We start from the raw sequence: 18,871 nt of genomic DNA, 5'->3' as shown, positions 1-18,871 counted from the left end.
AAACGATCTTTGCAAATTGTGTCTTTCTATAAATATAGTCATGTCTTGCGGTCTTCAGCTGATCTGTGCTGCCCTCTACTGGACACTTCTCAGAAATAATTTGCTTTCAAACTCTGTAAGAGTAAAATAAAGCGTATTTAAACTATTTTAACGATTCTAAATATTTGAAATCTACATAATGAAATACGGTTTTATTAAAACTTACCAACATTTCAGATATAGCTGTTGTGACGTACAACCATAGACTGTATAAACGTACAACACGCTGTGACTACAACAACATCATTTCCCGCCATGCACTGGACACGTTGCCATAGCGCCACGTTGGTTTACCAACAAACATGGCGCACAGCCCGTCTCGTGTCTTTGCTACAGTTTCACCGAATGCTGGTGATGTTTACCGAGACGAAAACGAATCGGTGTTCAACCGGGGACGCAAGCAAACACGTTTACACGCTCAGAGCAACGCAAGAGTGGTTCAGATGACGGGCTGTGCGGAGTTATCGAGTCCTCCGGACCGCGCCAGCGTCACCATCAGCGTCAAAAACAGTAAAGAAAATGTTAACGATGTGACTAACAGCGTTATCCGAAGACTGGAGTACATACTACAGACAGTGAGACAGCACGATGTCAAGGTGTTAAATAATTAAAAGGTGTGTATTCCCAAATAAAGAGAGAACAAGCAATTCTAATAGTTTCTTTCCAAACAGGAAGAAAACATCACTGTAACCAAACATCTACAAAGAGAGGAAGAGCTCTTCCACATGCAAGCTGAGGTAAGTAGTTAGTTGTTGCATGTTTCCTGTTTGACCTATTTTATAATACATTTAATCTTTAATTATCAATTTTGTCTGTGCAGGTGCTTGTGGTGTTTTCAGACTTTGAGAAGATGCAACAAGCACGCGCAGTTTTGATTGAAAAACTTGACAAAATTGTGTGTGTTGGTGACCCTTACTACAGTCACAGTGCGGAATGTCTCAGTTTGTTGAGGTGAACCATGCCAGCCGTTAAATAAACCTCAACTGAACATAGTTATATCGAATACATTAATAAGCCGGTTTGAAAGGATGTCTAAACATTTTTTTGTCTGTTTTCAGACGGCGAGTATGTTCGGAAGCTGTGGACAACGCCCGGCTAAAAGCCAGTGAGGTGTGTTGCATTCTGGGACAAGCTCTAGGGCGGCCACTACTTGTACGTGAGGAGGAATCCCGAGAGTGGACCAGCGGCCAGCATGAAATGACTGGCTCTCCTCTAACACTACACCAGAAAACTGCGACTACATTAGTGTCTGCCTCTTCACACGTGTTTGTGACCTTTGAATTGCGTCCGAAGAACAACAGGAGGAAATTTTAAAAAATGTTGTGCGTTTAGCTGTAATAATAGTACATGTAATTCGTTTTAACCTGTAAACACATAGTCCTGTGAAGTAAGCACCATAGAGGTCCACCGATATTCACAAAAGGGCCTAAATATAAAGTTATCACTTGTTCCTACTGTTGTTTTAACTTAATGAAGTCTCCAAATTTCAGAATATATTGAATAGCACAATGTTTGGATAGAAAACAACATTAAAATCGTAAAGACAGTGTAATGAAAGAGTTAAGATGAGCCTGTGTTTGAATAGGGAAACATGTATATTGATGCATAAATGTGCTTTGCATACATAATGGATGACATCTTGTTTGTTTCTACAACAACATATGTTTAGACAGGTGCTAGACAACTAGGAAGATCTTATTCACTGCCTCTAACATGATTTGTCTCTGAACTTTTAACTTGCACTGGATGTAGGGGAAAATGTACACTAGTGTGTGAAATATACTACTTGTTTCTGTGTTATACAGCCATTTTCATATTCTCTTACACTTGCTTTGTCAGATGATATATCTTGACACTAAACAGGCCATTCATACCCTGCTCTGCCTCTTTTAAAATATGAAGGTGAGTGTTTACCACCTTCCCTGGTAATAGATGTCCATACTTGCATGACCTAAGCAGATTCATTTAGGCTTTATGAAAATCCATTAGAAGAAAAATCAAGGAGAACACTGTAGGGTTTGAAGCAGTAGCTACTTTTGTAGATAGACCAGGAAATAAGCTAAAAGCAAAGAGGACTGCATAAACAGAACAGCCTGAGGACCATAACCAACTAGAGAGGACATGAGACACAGTCAAGTCTTAGGTCTGATTTAAATTAAATTAAGAAACATTAATTTAACCTAAAAGACAGCAAACAAGCAATAAATAAATAAATAAAACATAATCGTTTTTTGTTGTTGTTGTTGTTGTTGTTGTTTTTAACCATGGGTGGGAAAAGACCAAATATGAGCAAAAAGCAATAACAATTATTAAAAGCATCTCTAAACAGAGAGATAGAGTAACATTACTGAAAAAAACGTCTAAGAATGAAAATCATTCAGAGAAAACGTGGTTTAAAACACAGCATAAGCAACATGTAAACTCTTTCAAAAGAGTGAAAAAAAGTCAAAGAAGGCCTGCAAGTATGCAGTGTCTGCACAGCTTCTGTCATCTAGTGGAACTACAAAAATAACGGCAGGTTTTCAAACAACCTTTCCATATGCCACTTTCACCTGCCAAGACTTCCCTAACTTAAACATCACAAACACAGCTCTTAAATGCGTTTAAGGTATGTGTAAACAGGTATAAGTAAGCTGCTACTTTCAATAAAAGGTACAATGTAGGAACACTTAAATTTAGCTTTTACCTTACCTGTCGAAAATACATTTGTTTTGTGGCCAAAACTCCAACAAATTCCTCCGTCTTGTAACACAACTGCCAATGTTTACACTTGTTTTACTATGTTTACCTATTGTCTACCAATGTGTAATTTGGTTAGTTTTCGAAATTTGCTTGCACTTTGTAGCAAATGACGCTCTATAACAGACTGAACAACACCCTCTGGCTCAGTCTACTACTCTAGCCACGCCCCGTACTCTCGCTATTGGCTGTGCGGAGATACATAGGTTGACAGGCATGTAGGACATCCTATCATCGGACGAACATTTTATGGTGAGATCGCCGCAAGAACAAGCTACATATTGACAAACAACTAACTGCTGTTAATGAACAGTTTGAAAACAATACAACGACCATAATTATGACCACACTAGTTTCATGATTGCTATTTCTGGTTCATCACTCTAAAACCTAATGCTTGAAGGAAAAGGAAGAGAAAGAAAAAAAAGGTCACATAATTGCACCTGCTTAACAAGTTTCCTTGCAAGAAGTTCACTTGATCATTTTTATCTTTCATTTAGTTACCATACTTATCTTCAGTGTGGCTTAAACATTTTTTTTAAAGACACACCATTTCGAGCAGGCCTATTTAAAATAAATTAGGCTTTAATAAGAAATCATGTTTGTATTAATGGCTCAATACTGTTTTAAACAACAAATCCTTCTGTTTTTCTCATCTGAATAGGCTATAGCCTTTCATATTAACTGCAAGTTAAGTTAATTGATTTTCTGGAACTCATCTGAGGCAGATCAACATGGGTGGATTTTGATTTAACTGCATATTATAACACATTCTTTTGAATAATTGATTTTTAACATCAGTTATTTTCCTCACAACTTTACATATTTTTTGCAAAGTGTGCAAGACATGACTTATTTTAAAAATATAAAAGTGATATTAAATATAGCATTGTGTTTTTTTAGTTCTGCCCTGGGAAAACAGCTTAACATAGCCTAGCATATATTTACATGCACTTCACAATGTATGGGGTATGTAAACAAGATATATCTCTAAACATACTTGTTTCTTTTGTCTTTTTTGTATACCCCCCCCCCCCCCCCCCCCCCAAAAAAAAAAAAAACTTTAAAAAACCATTGCTTAAAAAAGAACCAATACTGTCAATAAAGGGTTGCAGTCATCATGCACTTTCCAAGCATTTCAAAGTGTTTTTAAAACCTCTCTCAAGGTTTCAGTCCTTCAGTCATCAGGGTAGATTTCTTGCAACCATTCTTCCATAACAAACTTTTCCCCATCGAAGTGTGAAAAGTAGTGCTCTAGGAATCGAGGAATGTCCGGCTGTAGCACAAGACAGACACAAACACTGATTAAAGGTGGAATCCAAACAACCTTAAGAAACTATCAAGAAAACACAAATGTTAAAAGAAGAAAATACAGGTAGAAGATTTCTCTGCACCTGAAAGCCTTGAAAGAGCTTGACATTATACTGGGGAATGTATCCAATCAGTACTGATGAAGAATCAGGTCCACTGAACGCAATTCTGTAATGAGGAGTGTCCTTGGCTCTCTCCAGCTACACACAAATACACGTTTCAGGCTAGAAGATTTACACTCTTAAAACTGAAGTTTTTGTAGATAAAATAACTGAAGTTATTCGTTTCACTCCACTTTTGGAACCTTTATTTTTAAGACCGTACAAATTATTTCATTTAAATAAAAAGAGTATATTTTACAAACCTCTGAGTCCGAGTATTTCTTTCTCTTGATCCACTCTGGTGGGGCTCTGAGTCCTGCATCCCATCCCATGATCACCCCCACCATCATATTCTCTGTCTCCATCACAACTTGGCCTACACGGTGCAGCACATATGCCGGCCTGGGGCTTCGCACCTCCTTTGACACTGATCACATATAAATTAATAATCGTGTTCTGTTACAAAACACATTCATATCCCATACAAAGAAGGTTTTAACAGCAGATCTAAATGACTGCTGTGAGACAATCCAGAGACATTACCTGCAAAGTATCCGTGCTCGTTGTCATGCATCATCAGCTCAACCGCCATTGTTTCTTCCAGAGTTTGGTATTGCTCCTCTTCCTCTCTGAAGTACCTGTCATGTTACACGACATCCCACTTTAGAATCCGAGTGAATCAGAATTATCTTAAAAAGAGAGATTAGCAAAGACATACGGTAGTTTGGGAATCCAGGTATTGAGCCAGTCAACCCAAGCAGCTGTGTTCAAGTAGGATTTTCTTATGGAGTCCCATGTGTCAAGTATTCTGAATATGAAAGTCATAATGGGATATTTCAAGCAGTGACAACAGCCTCAAACAGTGTTGTGTTTTAAAATAGTAAACGTTTTAAAATACATTTGAAACTATTGGAAATATTTCGACTTTGTACTTGAGAAGCACAGTACCAGTCAAAAATTTAGATATGGTTTGTTTACCATGATTGAACAATAAAATAAATAAATAAATAAAATTTTTTTTTTAAAAAATGGTATATTATAATATTACATGAAACTTGTTTCTTAGACAAATATAAACTATGGCTATTTAGCAGTCATAGTTAATAGTAAATAGTGAGAATTATAGTAAATAGTGAGAACTAAAATGTGATTTTAGGCTAAAATTTTATGATTGTACACTAACGTTTACAAGCGTGGGGTCAGAAAATGTTTAAAATGTTTTTTATTTTTATTTAATATATTACTGTGATGCCAAAGCTACATTTTCAGTAGTAATTTCTTCAATGTCTTTAGTGTCACATGCTCCTTCGGAAATAATTCTAGTATGATGATTTGCTGCTCAAGATACATTTTATTACTATCAAATTCGAAAAGAGTTATGTTGATTAATATTTTGTGTACTGCTATATTTTTAAAAGGATTCTCTCATGAACATACAACTAAAAAGAAATGCAATAAATGTTACTTTTGATGAACTTATTGGATCCTTGCTAAATAAATGAGTAAAAAAAAAAGTCTTACTGACCCCAGCTTCTCTTCTGTCCCGTGGTGTATCACACGTGTGTTTACCTCTGAGTGGCGATGTATCGTTGTGTCTCGGTGCCGCTCGTCCATTTGGAGATGAGATACTGCGCAGGTAGAGCTGACAGCAGGAGCGTGAGCTGCATGATCACACCTGACGTGATCTGAGGCATCACTGCCTGTATATTCAAGAGATTAACATCAGCACATTGTTACTGTAGTTACTATTACTGTTGTGCTTTTAAAAGTTGAAAGAAATTAAATATATAAAATATTGGTAAACTAAATTAATTCTTCAATATTTCTCAAACAAATTGCAATTCATTGTATCTTACCTTATGCAAGAAGTTCAATGAATAAACAGAATTCACTATCGGCAGAAACTTTTTTTTTCTTTTTTTTTTTTTTTTTACACTTGATAACAGGAAGAGCTTCACCGAAACTCTCAGTCTGTTATGCGTTCTGTAAGCATTGCCTTGAAAACTGAGTGTGATATTTACATGCGGGTAGTTTCGGTTTAACACCTGCGCCTTCAAGTTGAACATTATTAGACAGTGCGCGTCCAATAGCGGCGGCCCACGAGAGGAGCTGTGTACGCGTCTCGCGCCGCCACGTCAGGAACGGATGCCGCATGCGCATGTTTGTTTTATTTATCTTACAGGTTGTTTTTCACAACTTATATCCGTTATATAAGCCAAATATCCTGAATCATCACCAACCTTTTTCTTTTCTTTTTTAAAACTAGGCTAAAGACAACGTGCTCATGCACTCATTCATACTTCTGGTTTGTACAGTTGATTTAGTAAGCTAGCTAATAATTATTCAGTGGTTATAGTTTTGATAAATGTGTTATAACTTTTAGGGGAAAGTGTATTAGCAATTGAGTAAAAGGCTGTTAAGATGTAATTCAATATAAATGTATGGAATACTAAATACAGGCAATTTAATATAAAATACCAAGAATAGAGTCAGTTCATTCTAATATATATATATATATATATATATATATATATATGTGTGTGTGTGTGTGTGTGTGTGTGTGTGTGTGTGTGTGTGTGTGTGTGTGTGTGTGTGTGTGTGTGTGTGTGTGTGTGAGACATATATAGTTGGACTTGTGGTACATTTTCCTAACGATAAAAAACGAGTAGTTTATTGCACACGCAGTTACAACTATTGCACAAAAGAGGGCGCTGTTCTCCATCAAATGGTTTATCATCAACCTTTTAATGGGTTTAAATGTTCTTAAACCTCATAACGTTAGATTTAGTGTATTATGTCGATTATTTTTTAGAAAATGGCATATAATATCAATCTGATGCATGTAAGGTACCAATACTTGCAATTATAATAACAAAATTTACATTGTAGTATTTATAATTGTAAATTCTCAACCGAAATGTCTGTGATTTTAAATATTTCATTTTGATGATGATGTTTAAGGCCTGGAAATCACTATTTTAATTTTCCCTGATACATCCAGGTTTCCCTTGACTGAGATATAAGAAAAAAAAAAAGAAAAAAAATGAAAGAACAAGACAGTATGTGGAAACACAAATGTTTATTTCCTTAAAATATCAGTATGAACTAATGTGACAGCAGTACACCCTACACATACATTCTATTTAACGTCTTTATTTACACATTTTCCTTTTTATATAAAAGTATACAAACTAACATAGAAAGACCTCTCAGTCTGAGGATATAAGACCGGAGAGGGGAAAAAAGACCCTGACCCCACAAACATGACTGTACCTTCAGATTTAATAGACCAGAGGATATACTAACATGCATCCATCTTTGATCTCTGCTCTAAAACCTGTAAATCAGCCCGTGAGATGTCACTTCCTGTGCAGTATGGTGGTAATAGAGGGGTCGTGATTCAGATAAAATACAGTCTTCATGTAGCAACAGATTAGAAACACCAGCTCAATAAAACATGGGGCTTGTACATAAACACACAGAAATGGACTTCACACACACTCAAGAGTCTCAGACATGCATTAACTGCATATAAAACAGCCACATATGTCCCCATCAAACAATCACACACTCATTCGAAGGCTTTGGTTCATCAAACCAGTTTTAAAGCTATGGGCTGGATTAGCTCTATCGTAATGGATGACCCAGACCACAACTTCTGATAGTATGTAAGAACCTACAAAATCACATGGCGACAAACCAGACTGAATGTGATCCGGCTCTCTCAAAAAGAGACTATGCTGCATATGTGAGTCAAGGTGGGATACAATACATGAATTCTTCAGTTTTACATCACACAGACACGTACATACACACAAAAAGTCAAGGCACATTCAAAACAGAATATGACATGCACACTGCCTCTTCTGTGATTCGCTGCCCTGTGGTTTCTACTGAAGCAGAGTCGATGCATCAGAACTGGAAATATCCAACAGTGTTTCAATGTGATCAGGCTAAAACAAAGTCCACTAATGAAACGAGCAGTTCCACAGTAATTCAATGAGTTAACTAATTCAGAGAAAGAGGTCTGCTCTCTGGGCTAACTGCTCTCTCTGGAACTTCGCTACACACACAATAATAATTCTGTCGATAGTGGTTTAAAGGAGCGTGAAAGAGTGGCATCAAAAGCACTTGAACATATGGGAAATGCCATAAATGTATGAATGTCATTGCATGAAATATCCGAATATCAAACTAAGAGGCACTTTAGAACAAAACAAATGTTAAAGCACATTGAATTTTACAAAAAACATTTGTTTATGGGTATATTGTTAAGTAAAAAAAAGTAGGGCTGTTGTTTAAGAATTAATCAAAATGAATCTGATCATGATTTTTCAGTGAATTGAGATAGATACAAGTAATTGTTTCTACCTTCCAAAAGTTTTTTACTTTAATTCTACAAAGATGCTTTAAATTGAAAAAGTCACAGTAAAGAAATGTATAATGTAACAAAAGATATCATTTCAAATAAATGCTGTTTATTTGAACTTTCTATTCCTTAAACAGTCCTGGAAAAAATATTGTGATGTATCAAAATTGTAACAATATTAAACATAACTGTTTTCACCATTGAATGTCAAGAGAAATGTTTCTTCAACATCAATCAGCATATTTCAATGATTTCTGAAGGATCATGTGACACTTCAAACTGGAGAAATTCAGCTTTTGCCATCGCGGAAATAAATTACAACATAAAATATATTTAAAAATAAATCACTGATTATATATTAAATATATTAACATATTAAAATGTTAAATGTATTAATATTTTTTTTTTAATTTGTTATAATAATAATAATTCACAATATTACTATTTGTACTAGTCAAATCAGTTTAAAACTGAAAATATTTTTTCATTAATTTTCATAATCATATTTAAATAACTATTACAAAATAACTAACATGAATTAACAATTATTAAATGTTATTATTCATCAACTAATCACATAATTTCCAAATTAACATTATATTGTCAGCCATATTAAAAAATAGTAATTTCAAAAGTTAATTCTGTGAAAATCTGTAGATTCTGCAGATGCCACCTGCTTTGATATTTCATTCTCTAATACAACGACATTCAAATATTTCTGTTTTCAGTGTTCAAACTCTTCTTGTGGCCAATGCATTTTAAGTCACTCTCTAATTAGGGATCACAGTGCATTTTGGGAGCCTGATAAAACAGGCGTGGAGTGATAATGTCACTACTATTACACACCTCTGCAACTGCATGAACTCAACGCAAGTACACACACACACACACACACACATACACACACACACACAGTGGTCATGGGTAGATATGCTGCTTACTAATCTCTATCCTAGCAACAGATCAATAACACACGTATGTACTGGATAAATCAATGCACTAACTGGGGAGTACAAAGGAGCCAAAATGTATTGAATGTATGAAAAGGCACAAGGTATTGCTAATTATATAAAAACATGCGTGAATTACCACTGCCACTGATCTTGACTCACAGAGAAAGACGTTAAAAAGACAACACGTGATTTATGAGGTCCTTCTCTGCACGTCACTACAGCTTTACAGCCACTTACACAATGATCTGTTAAAAATAGATTTTTTTTTAACAAGTGTTTGATTTGTTGCCATCAGCAACAACTGTGTAAAAACAATGCATAAAATTAACAGTTTAAAGAAACGAGCTCAAGCTCTACCACACTCACACACACTCGAACGTCCTCAAATAAGTGCTTTCTTGAGAGATGAAATCAGGTATTTGGATTCATAAGACTGTATAAGTACCTTTCTTCACTGGCATTCAAATAGTGCATATGAAAATCAGTATTTAACTGCATTTTGTGATTTTCTGTGGAAGAAAATGTAAAAGGTGGGGGATTTCAAGGGGCCGTGACTCTTGAAGTCACCAAAAGAGTCAAAGATTCAAAACATGAGAATCAATTTAGAGAGTCAGAAAGAAAGATTCAGATAATCATGACAGTCTGATAGCAGCAGGAATGGTTCCCCCTCCTCAATGGGGCGAGGAGAAGGGGTTGTGTCTCATAGGACATGCAAAGTTGGCATTGTTACCAGCCAATAAGGTTGGCTTTGGCCTTCTCAGTGAGCTTGCGGACTCTCCCTTTGCTGGACGTGCCGAAAGTAATCGAGGCATCCTCAAACAAAAGCTGTCTTTGATCTTCCTCAGAGTCTTCTTCATTATAGAAAGCTGTCCTTCGGCCTTGGTTACGCGTTCTCATCTGTCCTTTCGAGCTCTCATCCTCTCCCATATAAATGTCTGGCTCCTCACTTTGGGCGGTGCCCGGCATAGGGGGCGTGGTTTCTTCGTTTCCACGCCGACTGCTCCTTCTGAGAGCTTTGGGGCTTGAAGGAGCTGGGGTATCTGGCGTCCTGATGACTCGTGGTCTGCCTCGTAGTTTGGGGCACTCTGGAGTCACTGCCCCTGAATCTGAGAGACTACTGTCCTGGGCTGTAGAAGAAGCCCCGCCCTCATCACCAGTAGACAGATTATGCTCCTCCTCAGGGGAGGAGCTTCTTCGTAAGGAATCCAGCTCTTTCTTGCTTTTCCTCCCTTTCTTTTTTCCAGAGGTCTGGGACAGTGGGGGTTGTGGTACCGCTACTGGTGTTTGTATTTGTGCATCTAATCTGGGTCTGCCCCGGCCTCTTCGTACCACTCCCAGAGTCACTTGACTATCACCATTCAAATGCAAACTGTTTTGAGGAGAAGAGTCGCGATTGACTGGACCTAAGAAAGAATTTGAATATAAGTTTAGATGAAACATTCACATATATGTATTCAGTAGATGTTTTTTTCCCCCAAAGTGGCTAATAATGCATATTTATCAGCACGTGTGTTCCCTGGTAAACTGTTACTTGTATCTGATTTGGTAAATAATTTTTTTCTGAATAAAATGCAACGGATGCTCTAAAACCAGCAATATTAATTTATCCTGCATTTTTCTCATTGTTGCGCTTGTTGACACGTTGTAACAAAATGACAGTTGTGACAGTTGATCAGTGTGGAATTTGCCCCGCCCCTCCTGCACTCTGATTGGTCAGCTGACTAGAAAGTGACTGATGAACGCAGCGTTTTATCAAAAGTTGAACATTCTTCAACTCTCAGCACGAGAAAAAAACGCCCGGACGCTTAGCGCAGAAAAGACGCTCAGCGCTCGGCATGCTCCTGGCATTTAAAAAAACACGGCGCTCCCATTGAGAACAACTGAAAAAATACGCTAGCTGCGGAGAAAAACGCTTTGGTGGACACAGGGCCTAAGTATGTAATTCTCTAATAGCATTAATAATAGACTCACATCTAAATCTAACTCTAAAATTCTAAAGAGTTTCCCCTTTAAATAATTCCATAGAATTAGAATTAAAAAAATAATTATTTTTAATAATTATAAGTTTAAATCTATTCTCAGTTCAGTTTAAAATGTTTTACCACATTTAAATCTAAAAAAATCTACAGATTGTCCCCAACATTAGTGTAGAAAAAAAATGATTCGCTAAAGCATTCTCAGCAATTTTTAAAACATTTACTGCTGAAATCAGCAAAATTACACAGATTTTCCACAAACCCAGTGTAAGAGAAAGTTTTAAATCCATTTAGGAAAAAGTTGTAATGAGCAGAAAAAGGTGATTACTTTGAGCCTACAGGAACTACACTGTTTGTGCACCGAAGGTTTCCAGGAAACATTCCAAAATCCTCTTTCCTGTAATAACTTTAGTTTTCACAATAAATGCTTATCATCTGTTACTGACCTGGCGTGAGTTTTACAGGTGTCCGTAGTTTCCTGCGAGACTCTCTGGCCCCGCCTTCATTTGTGTGAGGAACTGCGGAGCTCTCAGTTTCTCTGGAGTGAGAGTTCTGTGTGCGCAGGACTCTAGAGCAGGGCTCTGCTGTCTTACTGTGGCTGGGTGGAGGGGGAGGAGCTGACTGTGTACAAGGTGCGTCTGTGAGTTGGGTTCCAAAGCGGGCCGAGCTTCGTGTCCGACCGGGGACGACAGGAGGCTCAGCCTTGCCGTTGAGCTGTGGATGTGTTTGCCGTAAAGAAGGTGTCCGGGACGGTCCAGCGGGAGTGGGTGGAGCAGCATTGTCCGATCGAGGAGGAGCGCGAGATGAAACCCGACGCTTCCTTTCTGGACTGCAAATCAGACAAGAAGAAAATGTGGCAGGCAACATTTAGAAACAGTGACCAATTCTAGAAGATAAATGTTCTGCAATGACCAATCAGATACTGTTTGTACCTAGAGGCGGAGCTTGAAGGTGAAGAGCTCCTCCTCCTCTTCACAGACTGTCTGGTCAAGCGCTCGGTGTGCAGCCGCTGACGGGTGAATCGCTCACTGTGCAGACTTTGAGCAGCTTTAAAATGGGTCAGGATCGAACTGATATGCTCTTCAAACAGAGCGGACAATCGCAGACTCATGCTGTAGATCTGCATACACAAAAACACACACACATTAAATAAACTAGATGAACTGGTTCAGCTACAGCATTACAACATGTCTGTTTTTAAAATGAAAGGTAATAATTGGACATGATCCCATACCCTGGACTTTTTGCTGGGTGTATAGGCTTTGGAGTTGCTGAAGATGAGGCGTACATCTTTACAAAGATCCATGGGAGTGTCATACTCTCCTTCTAACAGGCGGTTCAGGACAGTCCTGAAGTCCATAGGAGTGTCCACAATGTCCAAATAGTCCTGAGAGAGGTATTTTTGATGAACAGGGCATATAAGTAGACAGTGCACTGCAAAAAATGTTTTTCTTAATCTGTATTTTTGCTCAGTTTTCCAGTAAAAACACCCAAACATCCTTTAAACAAGATTTACATTACCGGTGAAAAGGTTGGGGTTTCTTATGTTTATCAAAGCTTCATTTATTTGATAAAAAAGTAATATTGTGATCTTTAAACAATTTAAAATAACTGCTTTCTTTTTTATATATATATTTTACAATTTAATTGATTCCTGTGATGACAAATTTGGCATTTCAGCAGGCATTACTCCAGTCTTCAGTATCACATGATCCATTGGAAATCATTCTAATATGCTGATTTGGTGCTTAAGAAAAATGTCTTATTATTATCAAGGCTAAAAAATGACTTTACTGTCACTTTTAATTAATTTAAAGCACTTCGCCCAAACCTTTAAATGGTAGATTATATTAGATTACCATAAAAATACAAGATAAGAAGAGAATATAACTTTAGTTTAATTTCTCCTACCCAACTGACATTTTGTTGTTTTTCTGGTTTGCGATTTTGTGACAATCAAGTAATTACTAGTTGATAGTTAATAGTTACTTATTTATCTTGATTCAGGCATGTATAGGTATTTTTACTGGAAAACAAGACAAAACAGTGTGTGTGTGTGTGTGTGTGTATGCTTGTGTGTACATATATGCTGTATATATGTGTAGCTCACACTGTTATAGTTACGCAAATATTAGTGGAAATATATACTCTGTCATGAGTTTTGGGATATTTTGTTTGTCCAAAGGTAATAAACATTGATATGTCAACAAACGGCAGGTGATGTGAGGCTGAGAATACAGCATCCTTCGTAATTCCCTGCTGAAGTTACAGGTATAAGCTACAGTTCTGTGTGTATGTTTTCTACATTTGTCTATGTGTTACCGGATACTCCTCCAGATCCACAGGCTGTCTGAAAGGCTCTGAATCTTCACACTGAAAGATGAGCTCCAGCAGCTCTCTGCAGCGCCCCTTCCAGCTCTGAGGGTCTGATGATGGTTTACTGCGCAGACTCCTCAGGATAGGCTGCTGCTGCTGCCTCTGAAACAGATACACACTCACAGTTAGCCAGATCTAAACAATCTTGATGTATAATCAAGTCTTATCTTTCTGGCCCTGTTTAAATTGTATAATATCAGGTAAAGTTACCTTCTTATTGAGGCTAGATGTACAAGGTGCCTCGTGTTCCTCATCCTCATCCTCATCTTCATCTTCATCCTAGGTTGGGAAAAAGGTGTCATAGAAAGTTATAGAAATACACAAATTTACATTTATTGACTGCAAGGCAGCAAAAGAACAGTCTTAAAGGCACTGTAATGCATTAAATCTCTTCCTCTTATGAGTGATCTACAGGTGTGAGTTTCACTAACACTTACATCGCTTGAATCTGAGAAAGCCGTTTTCTTCATACTGTTATACAGTCGAATAATATCTGTACAGCTTTGGTCCCTAAAGAACACAGACAGAGACAAGCAGTCAAAAACAGTCCCACGTATGCACCGATTAAAATCAGTTTCATTCAGTTGATTCAATTGGTTTTTGCCATTAATAAAAGGACAATATTAAAATTTATACTATTATGTCTAAATGAATAAAAACTACAAAAATAAAAAAAAACAAAAAAAAATAAAATTAATCTAATTTAAATGCTACAAGTGAACTTAGCATCAAATAATTATAACAATGCATTTCAATAATGGATATTTTTTTTGAGATTTGCTAACTTTTATATTTAATAATGTTAAATGAAAAGTGTTTTTTTACATATGAACTTTAAGTGAGCATTTGAAGAATGCAAAAGCAATATAAATGTAAAAATAAAGAAAATGAACATGCATAATTGACCATACACTATTTGGCAATACAGATCAATTAAAATTATAATGACTAATACTCAATTTGCTATCAGTATATTGTGCATCCCAAATAAGTTTTATTTCTGATTGACTTACTTGATAAATTGTAGCATGAGGTCAGATACGAATTTGGCAGTTTTGACAATGAATGCGCCTGGTTCATTGAAGGTTTGAGCATTGTGTTCAATGTAGCGTACCTCCCACATCAACGACGACATTCGCCTGACAAAAGCAAGCAAATAACAGATGCATATATAATTTGAAATAATCTACATTAGAAGTACACACTGATTTTTGTGCTGACCTATAGAAACGGTTCTGCAGTCTTTGTCGGATGGTGCTCAGATCTGTGACGTATGCAACTACGGTGCAATATGTTGGATAAGCCTGCAAGTCCACTGGCAGTTCAAATGGTGCAGCCACATCTTGAGGAGAGAAGGAACTACTGTTATATTCCATCGGCTTTAGACACAACCATAGTAAGAATTTTGAGATATGATAATGCCATACCCAAAGTGCAAAGCTGGTCGATGCCTCTGATGATGCGCTCACACTCTTGGTCACGTGTGCGTGAGCCCCACTCTCCTTCTAGGGGTTTGTACAATAAGGCTTTCTGCTCCTCCTCAGTTAGAGGCACACTCAGACCTAACTCGTCAGGAAATGCTGCTGCAGACAGACAGAGAAAATTAGATGGAAGGAAAAAAGAGACAGACAATCACAACCCTGTTTGGATTACTTATTAAAACAATGCCAGCTGGACATCAGAACAGCTGATACTCTCAATCTGATGGTTGCTGTGACGACTGCTAAACATTGTGTGTGTGCATGCGTGTCTTGCCTATGTTCTGGGAACCAAATGTCACCACGAGGACAGTAAAACCTGAAATCTGTAACATTTTGGGAACCTGGCAAGAGTTCCCAATAGGAAACGTATGCTCAATAAACATGCTATATAATGTTTTAATGGAAATGTAAAAAATAAAATACAAAATAAAACAAAGGTCACAAAGCCAGTTACCTAAAGAACTGCATTCAACGTCTTTTATCAGAGCTGAAAATATTTTAAAATATGGGAGTCTGGTACCCTGTGTGAAATCAGAGCAGCTTTTATTAGTGCTGTGAAAATGAATGTGCTATGAGATTAATTAAACATGTTTAACACCGTTCAGTTTAAGATCTAATGTGATCTTACAGCAGCTTCATTCTGTTTTGAGAGAGATTTCTTCAGACTAGTTGCTTGAGCACAGGTGGTTCAGTACACCCAAAACAATCTCATACTTAAAAATGATGGGGGGGGGATACATTTTTAATTGATCCAGTTAAAACACTCAAGTTATAATTCATAGAAAAGTTTGGGATCATTAAGATTGATTAAAGTTTTGAAAGATGCCTTATATGCTTACCAAGCCTGCATTTATTTGAGCAAACATACTGTAAAAACAGTAATATTGAAAAATAAAAATACATATTTTTCATTCTTTGATAAATAGAAAGTTAAAAAGAACAGCATTTATTAAAAAAAGTGTTTTTAAAATTATGTAATGCAAGTCTTTATGTCAAAATGTTTGTCACTTTTGATAATTTTAATGCATCCTGGCTTTCGTTCGATTTTATTTTATTAGTAGAATATACATTTCTTGAAAAAAGGATGAAGAGTAGTTTAGCTAAGAAAAGTAAATTAACTTGCAACCTTTTAGGCACAATTGTGAAATTTCCCCTAGAATCTCTCTCTATTGATTTCTAGGCAAATTAAAGTTAATTTACTTTGTATATATATAATTACATGTTAATTAAAATAGGCAACTTTGTTTTATTTTACTGACAGCTGTAATGATTGTGATCATCATACCTTCATTGGGAATCTCCTCCATGTCCCATGGGCTCATCTTTTCTGTATCTCCATTATCCCAGCTGCATCACACAATAATACAAATCTGTCAATATAATCTCATATACTATAATGCCCCCCCCATACACACACACACACACACTAAGCTCAGTATAGATTCATTTCTAAACCTCCATATAAACCATGTTTAGTCTTAAATTTGAAGTCGAAGAGGAAGTGAATTTACAGAGCAATTAAATCCAGAAAGATTTGAGATTGGTTTTAAACTGGCCATTTGTTAATGTGGTTAAGACGACATACAATAGAGGTTAATATAGAACTGACAGTGTGTGCTGTTTGTGGTCTCATGGCTTCACGTCTGGTTTGGACACAATGTAACAATAATTGAACTTCTCTATAACACGTGTAAAGATGTGTAGATGGACACAGTGAACTGACCAGACGTTGTAGCACTGGAACAGAGAGTCTGGATATTCAGCCTGGTAAGGCTCCTGACTCTCAATCGTACCAAACCACCAGGCATCATCTATCACCGCACGGAAACGATCACCTAACAAAATAAATCCATCTCAAATCAGACACAATTACACACACTCATCAACTCTGTATCAGGAACAAGCACTCATTAACAGAAAGCAATACATTAAGTAAAAAAAAATATTAATAATAAAATTCATGCAGACAATTACTTGAATATATCTTCTATGACAATTAAAAATATATGAAAAATGTGTGATAGATAAATAGAAAGACTGTGTCAAGGTCAGCAAGTTTTTAAAGAGGTTTTTATGAAATAGCAACATTATTTCAGGTAAAAAGGAGCGTGTACAATCACATACGTTCAATGTCTAAGACAATTATTTGAATACTTGAATAAACAACATGAATAAGCCTAGATGAACACAAAGATGATATTTTTAGGAATTTAGCACTTGGATTTTAAACTAGATTTTATGAAGACCTCTCCTTTTCATCATCTCAAACCTCCCTGTGTGTCATTGACCCATTTAAACATGTGTGCAGAAATGCACTCCATCCACACACTAACCTATCATCCAGTTCCTCTGTCTTGCATTATCAAACTGCTGCCGAAGTACCAGGAAGTCGATGACATCAGGCATGTCGTGGTATCTGAGACCACAACAGAAATGTGAGTCACAGGTTAAAAGCCACTCAGTGAAGATCATGGTGAATAAGTCACTGTGACTCATGCAGACAGTACTCACTTCACAGAGAAAGAGCCGCCCGTCAGTTTGCCAGTGTCTGGGTCCAGGAAGGCCAGCTTCAGACAGCACAGAGTAGGCAAACCCACCTCATACTTGATGCCCACTATCTTCAACAGCTCCTGCTCCTGCAGGCACACGATCACAAACCATTTCATATGTTTTATCATGTGCATAAAAATACTGAGGTTAAAGTTCATATCACTGAAAACTCACCCTGAGCTCTAACTTGTTCCAGGGCTGTTTTTTAGGATTTATACTGAAGATCTTGTTTTTTTTGGCCATCTCCACATAAGCTTCATGGCCTTGATGGAAATAATATACCTGTTCACAAACACAACAAGCAGCTTTCTGTTATAAGCATTGTGATGAGTGCGGTGGGGCGAGAGTCGTGGGAGTGGAGCGAGGACCAGGCCTGGACTTTATTTTGTATTTTTGTGTGTGTGCATAAATACTAATATTCCACATTTTATTACGCTTTAGCAGACTGTTGCACTGAAGAATGTGTTTTGTACCTCATCACCCATCTGTGGGGTGAAGGGGCATCTCCGTGGCATGGTGTCAGTGATCCAGGCGGAGGGCAGCCATTCCTCTAATGTCAAACCCTGGTTCTGCAGTTCAGGTATCCTCTGAACATATAAACACACACACACACATATACAGCAAGTTCAGACTAACTTAAAAACAGAGCAGGACTTTCACACAAAATCAAGATCAAGGTTTTCAACAAGGTTTTTCACAGAAAATATGTTTAATGTAATTTCCAGTCAAGATGTTATTGTAAACTTATGCAAATATTACTCAATTACGTGTATTTGGAATACATAAAATACTAGCTATGAAATTTGCTATGGCAAGAGAAGAGAATCTGTCATTTTATTCCAAACATTTTAAAGATTTTAAGATTCACATTTTATTACAAAAATGTTTCAAATATTATTTCCAGCTCAAAATGTAAAAAAAAAAAAAAAAAAAAAGTGAAAGTGATGTGACATACAGCCTAGTATGTTGCCCCATA

The 18,871-nt window shown here is 36.9% G+C and overlaps 3 protein-coding genes across 7 annotated transcripts in view; 1 reads left to right on the top strand and 2 right to left on the bottom strand.

Annotated features, from left to right (window-relative positions):
- Positions 1–285: 285 nt before the first annotated feature.
- On the top strand, positions 286–1,917 carry irak1bp1 (interleukin-1 receptor-associated kinase 1 binding protein 1). Its single transcript, XM_026199947.1, has 4 exons — positions 286–635; positions 711–776; positions 860–990; positions 1,098–1,917. Exons 1-4 carry the CDS (start codon positions 342–344, stop codon positions 1,351–1,353), a joined length of 747 nt encoding a protein of 248 aa, XP_026055732.1. The 5' UTR covers positions 286–341; the 3' UTR covers positions 1,354–1,917.
- Positions 1,918–3,811: 1,894 nt separating this feature from the next.
- LOC113041435 (uncharacterized) lies at positions 3,812–6,389 on the bottom strand. 3 transcript variants are annotated; one of them, XM_026199951.1, is made up of 7 exons: positions 6,047–6,389; positions 5,716–5,886; positions 4,909–4,998; positions 4,734–4,828; positions 4,454–4,617; positions 4,173–4,289; positions 3,812–4,054 (listed from the first exon to the last, which is right to left on the bottom strand). In XM_026199951.1, the coding sequence occupies exons 2-7, from the start codon at positions 5,802–5,804 to the stop codon at positions 3,956–3,958; spliced, it is 654 nt and encodes a 217-aa protein (XP_026055736.1). In that variant the 5' UTR covers positions 5,805–5,886; positions 6,047–6,389; the 3' UTR covers positions 3,812–3,955. The 3 variants fall into 3 exon arrangements, with proteins under 3 accessions (XP_026055736.1, XP_026055735.1, XP_026055734.1); XM_026199950.1 differs by having other exon boundaries at positions 5,716–5,890; positions 6,047–6,388; XM_026199949.1 differs by having other exon boundaries at positions 5,760–5,886; positions 6,047–6,382.
- A 2,616-nt stretch (positions 6,390–9,005) lies between these two features.
- Positions 9,006–18,871, bottom strand: part of phip (PHIP subunit of CUL4-Ring ligase complex) — a 36,922-nt gene continuing 27,056 nt past the window's right edge. Inside the window, exons 24-39 of one of the 3 annotated variants that reach the window (XM_026199881.1) lie at positions 18,369–18,482; positions 18,070–18,177; positions 17,857–17,981; positions 17,679–17,761; positions 17,069–17,180; positions 16,631–16,692; positions 15,292–15,447; positions 15,086–15,206; positions 14,878–15,003; positions 14,302–14,374; positions 14,075–14,137; positions 13,811–13,966; positions 12,723–12,875; positions 12,421–12,608; positions 11,935–12,317; positions 9,006–10,915 (exon numbers count right to left, since the gene is read on the bottom strand). In XM_026199881.1, coding sequence (XP_026055666.1) covers positions 10,239–10,915; positions 11,935–12,317; positions 12,421–12,608; positions 12,723–12,875; positions 13,811–13,966; positions 14,075–14,137; positions 14,302–14,374; positions 14,878–15,003; positions 15,086–15,206; positions 15,292–15,447; positions 16,631–16,692; positions 17,069–17,180; positions 17,679–17,761; positions 17,857–17,981; positions 18,070–18,177; positions 18,369–18,482 — 2,700 coding nt within the window. In that variant the 3' untranslated portion in view covers positions 9,006–10,238. Of the gene's footprint in view, positions 10,916–11,934; positions 12,318–12,420; positions 12,609–12,722; positions 12,876–13,810; positions 13,967–14,074; positions 14,144–14,301; positions 14,375–14,877; positions 15,004–15,085; positions 15,207–15,291; positions 15,448–16,630; positions 16,693–17,068; positions 17,181–17,678; positions 17,762–17,856; positions 17,982–18,069; positions 18,178–18,368; positions 18,483–18,871 lie in introns of all 3 variants that reach the window. The other 2 variants (XM_026199879.1, XM_026199880.1) reach the window with 2 other exon arrangements.

Source organism: Carassius auratus, chromosome 23 (assembly GCF_003368295.1).
Source record: "Carassius auratus strain Wakin chromosome 23, ASM336829v1, whole genome shotgun sequence".
Taxonomy (NCBI): Eukaryota; Metazoa; Chordata; class Actinopteri; order Cypriniformes; family Cyprinidae; genus Carassius; species Carassius auratus.
This window is presented reverse-complemented; position numbering and strand designations above follow the sequence as displayed.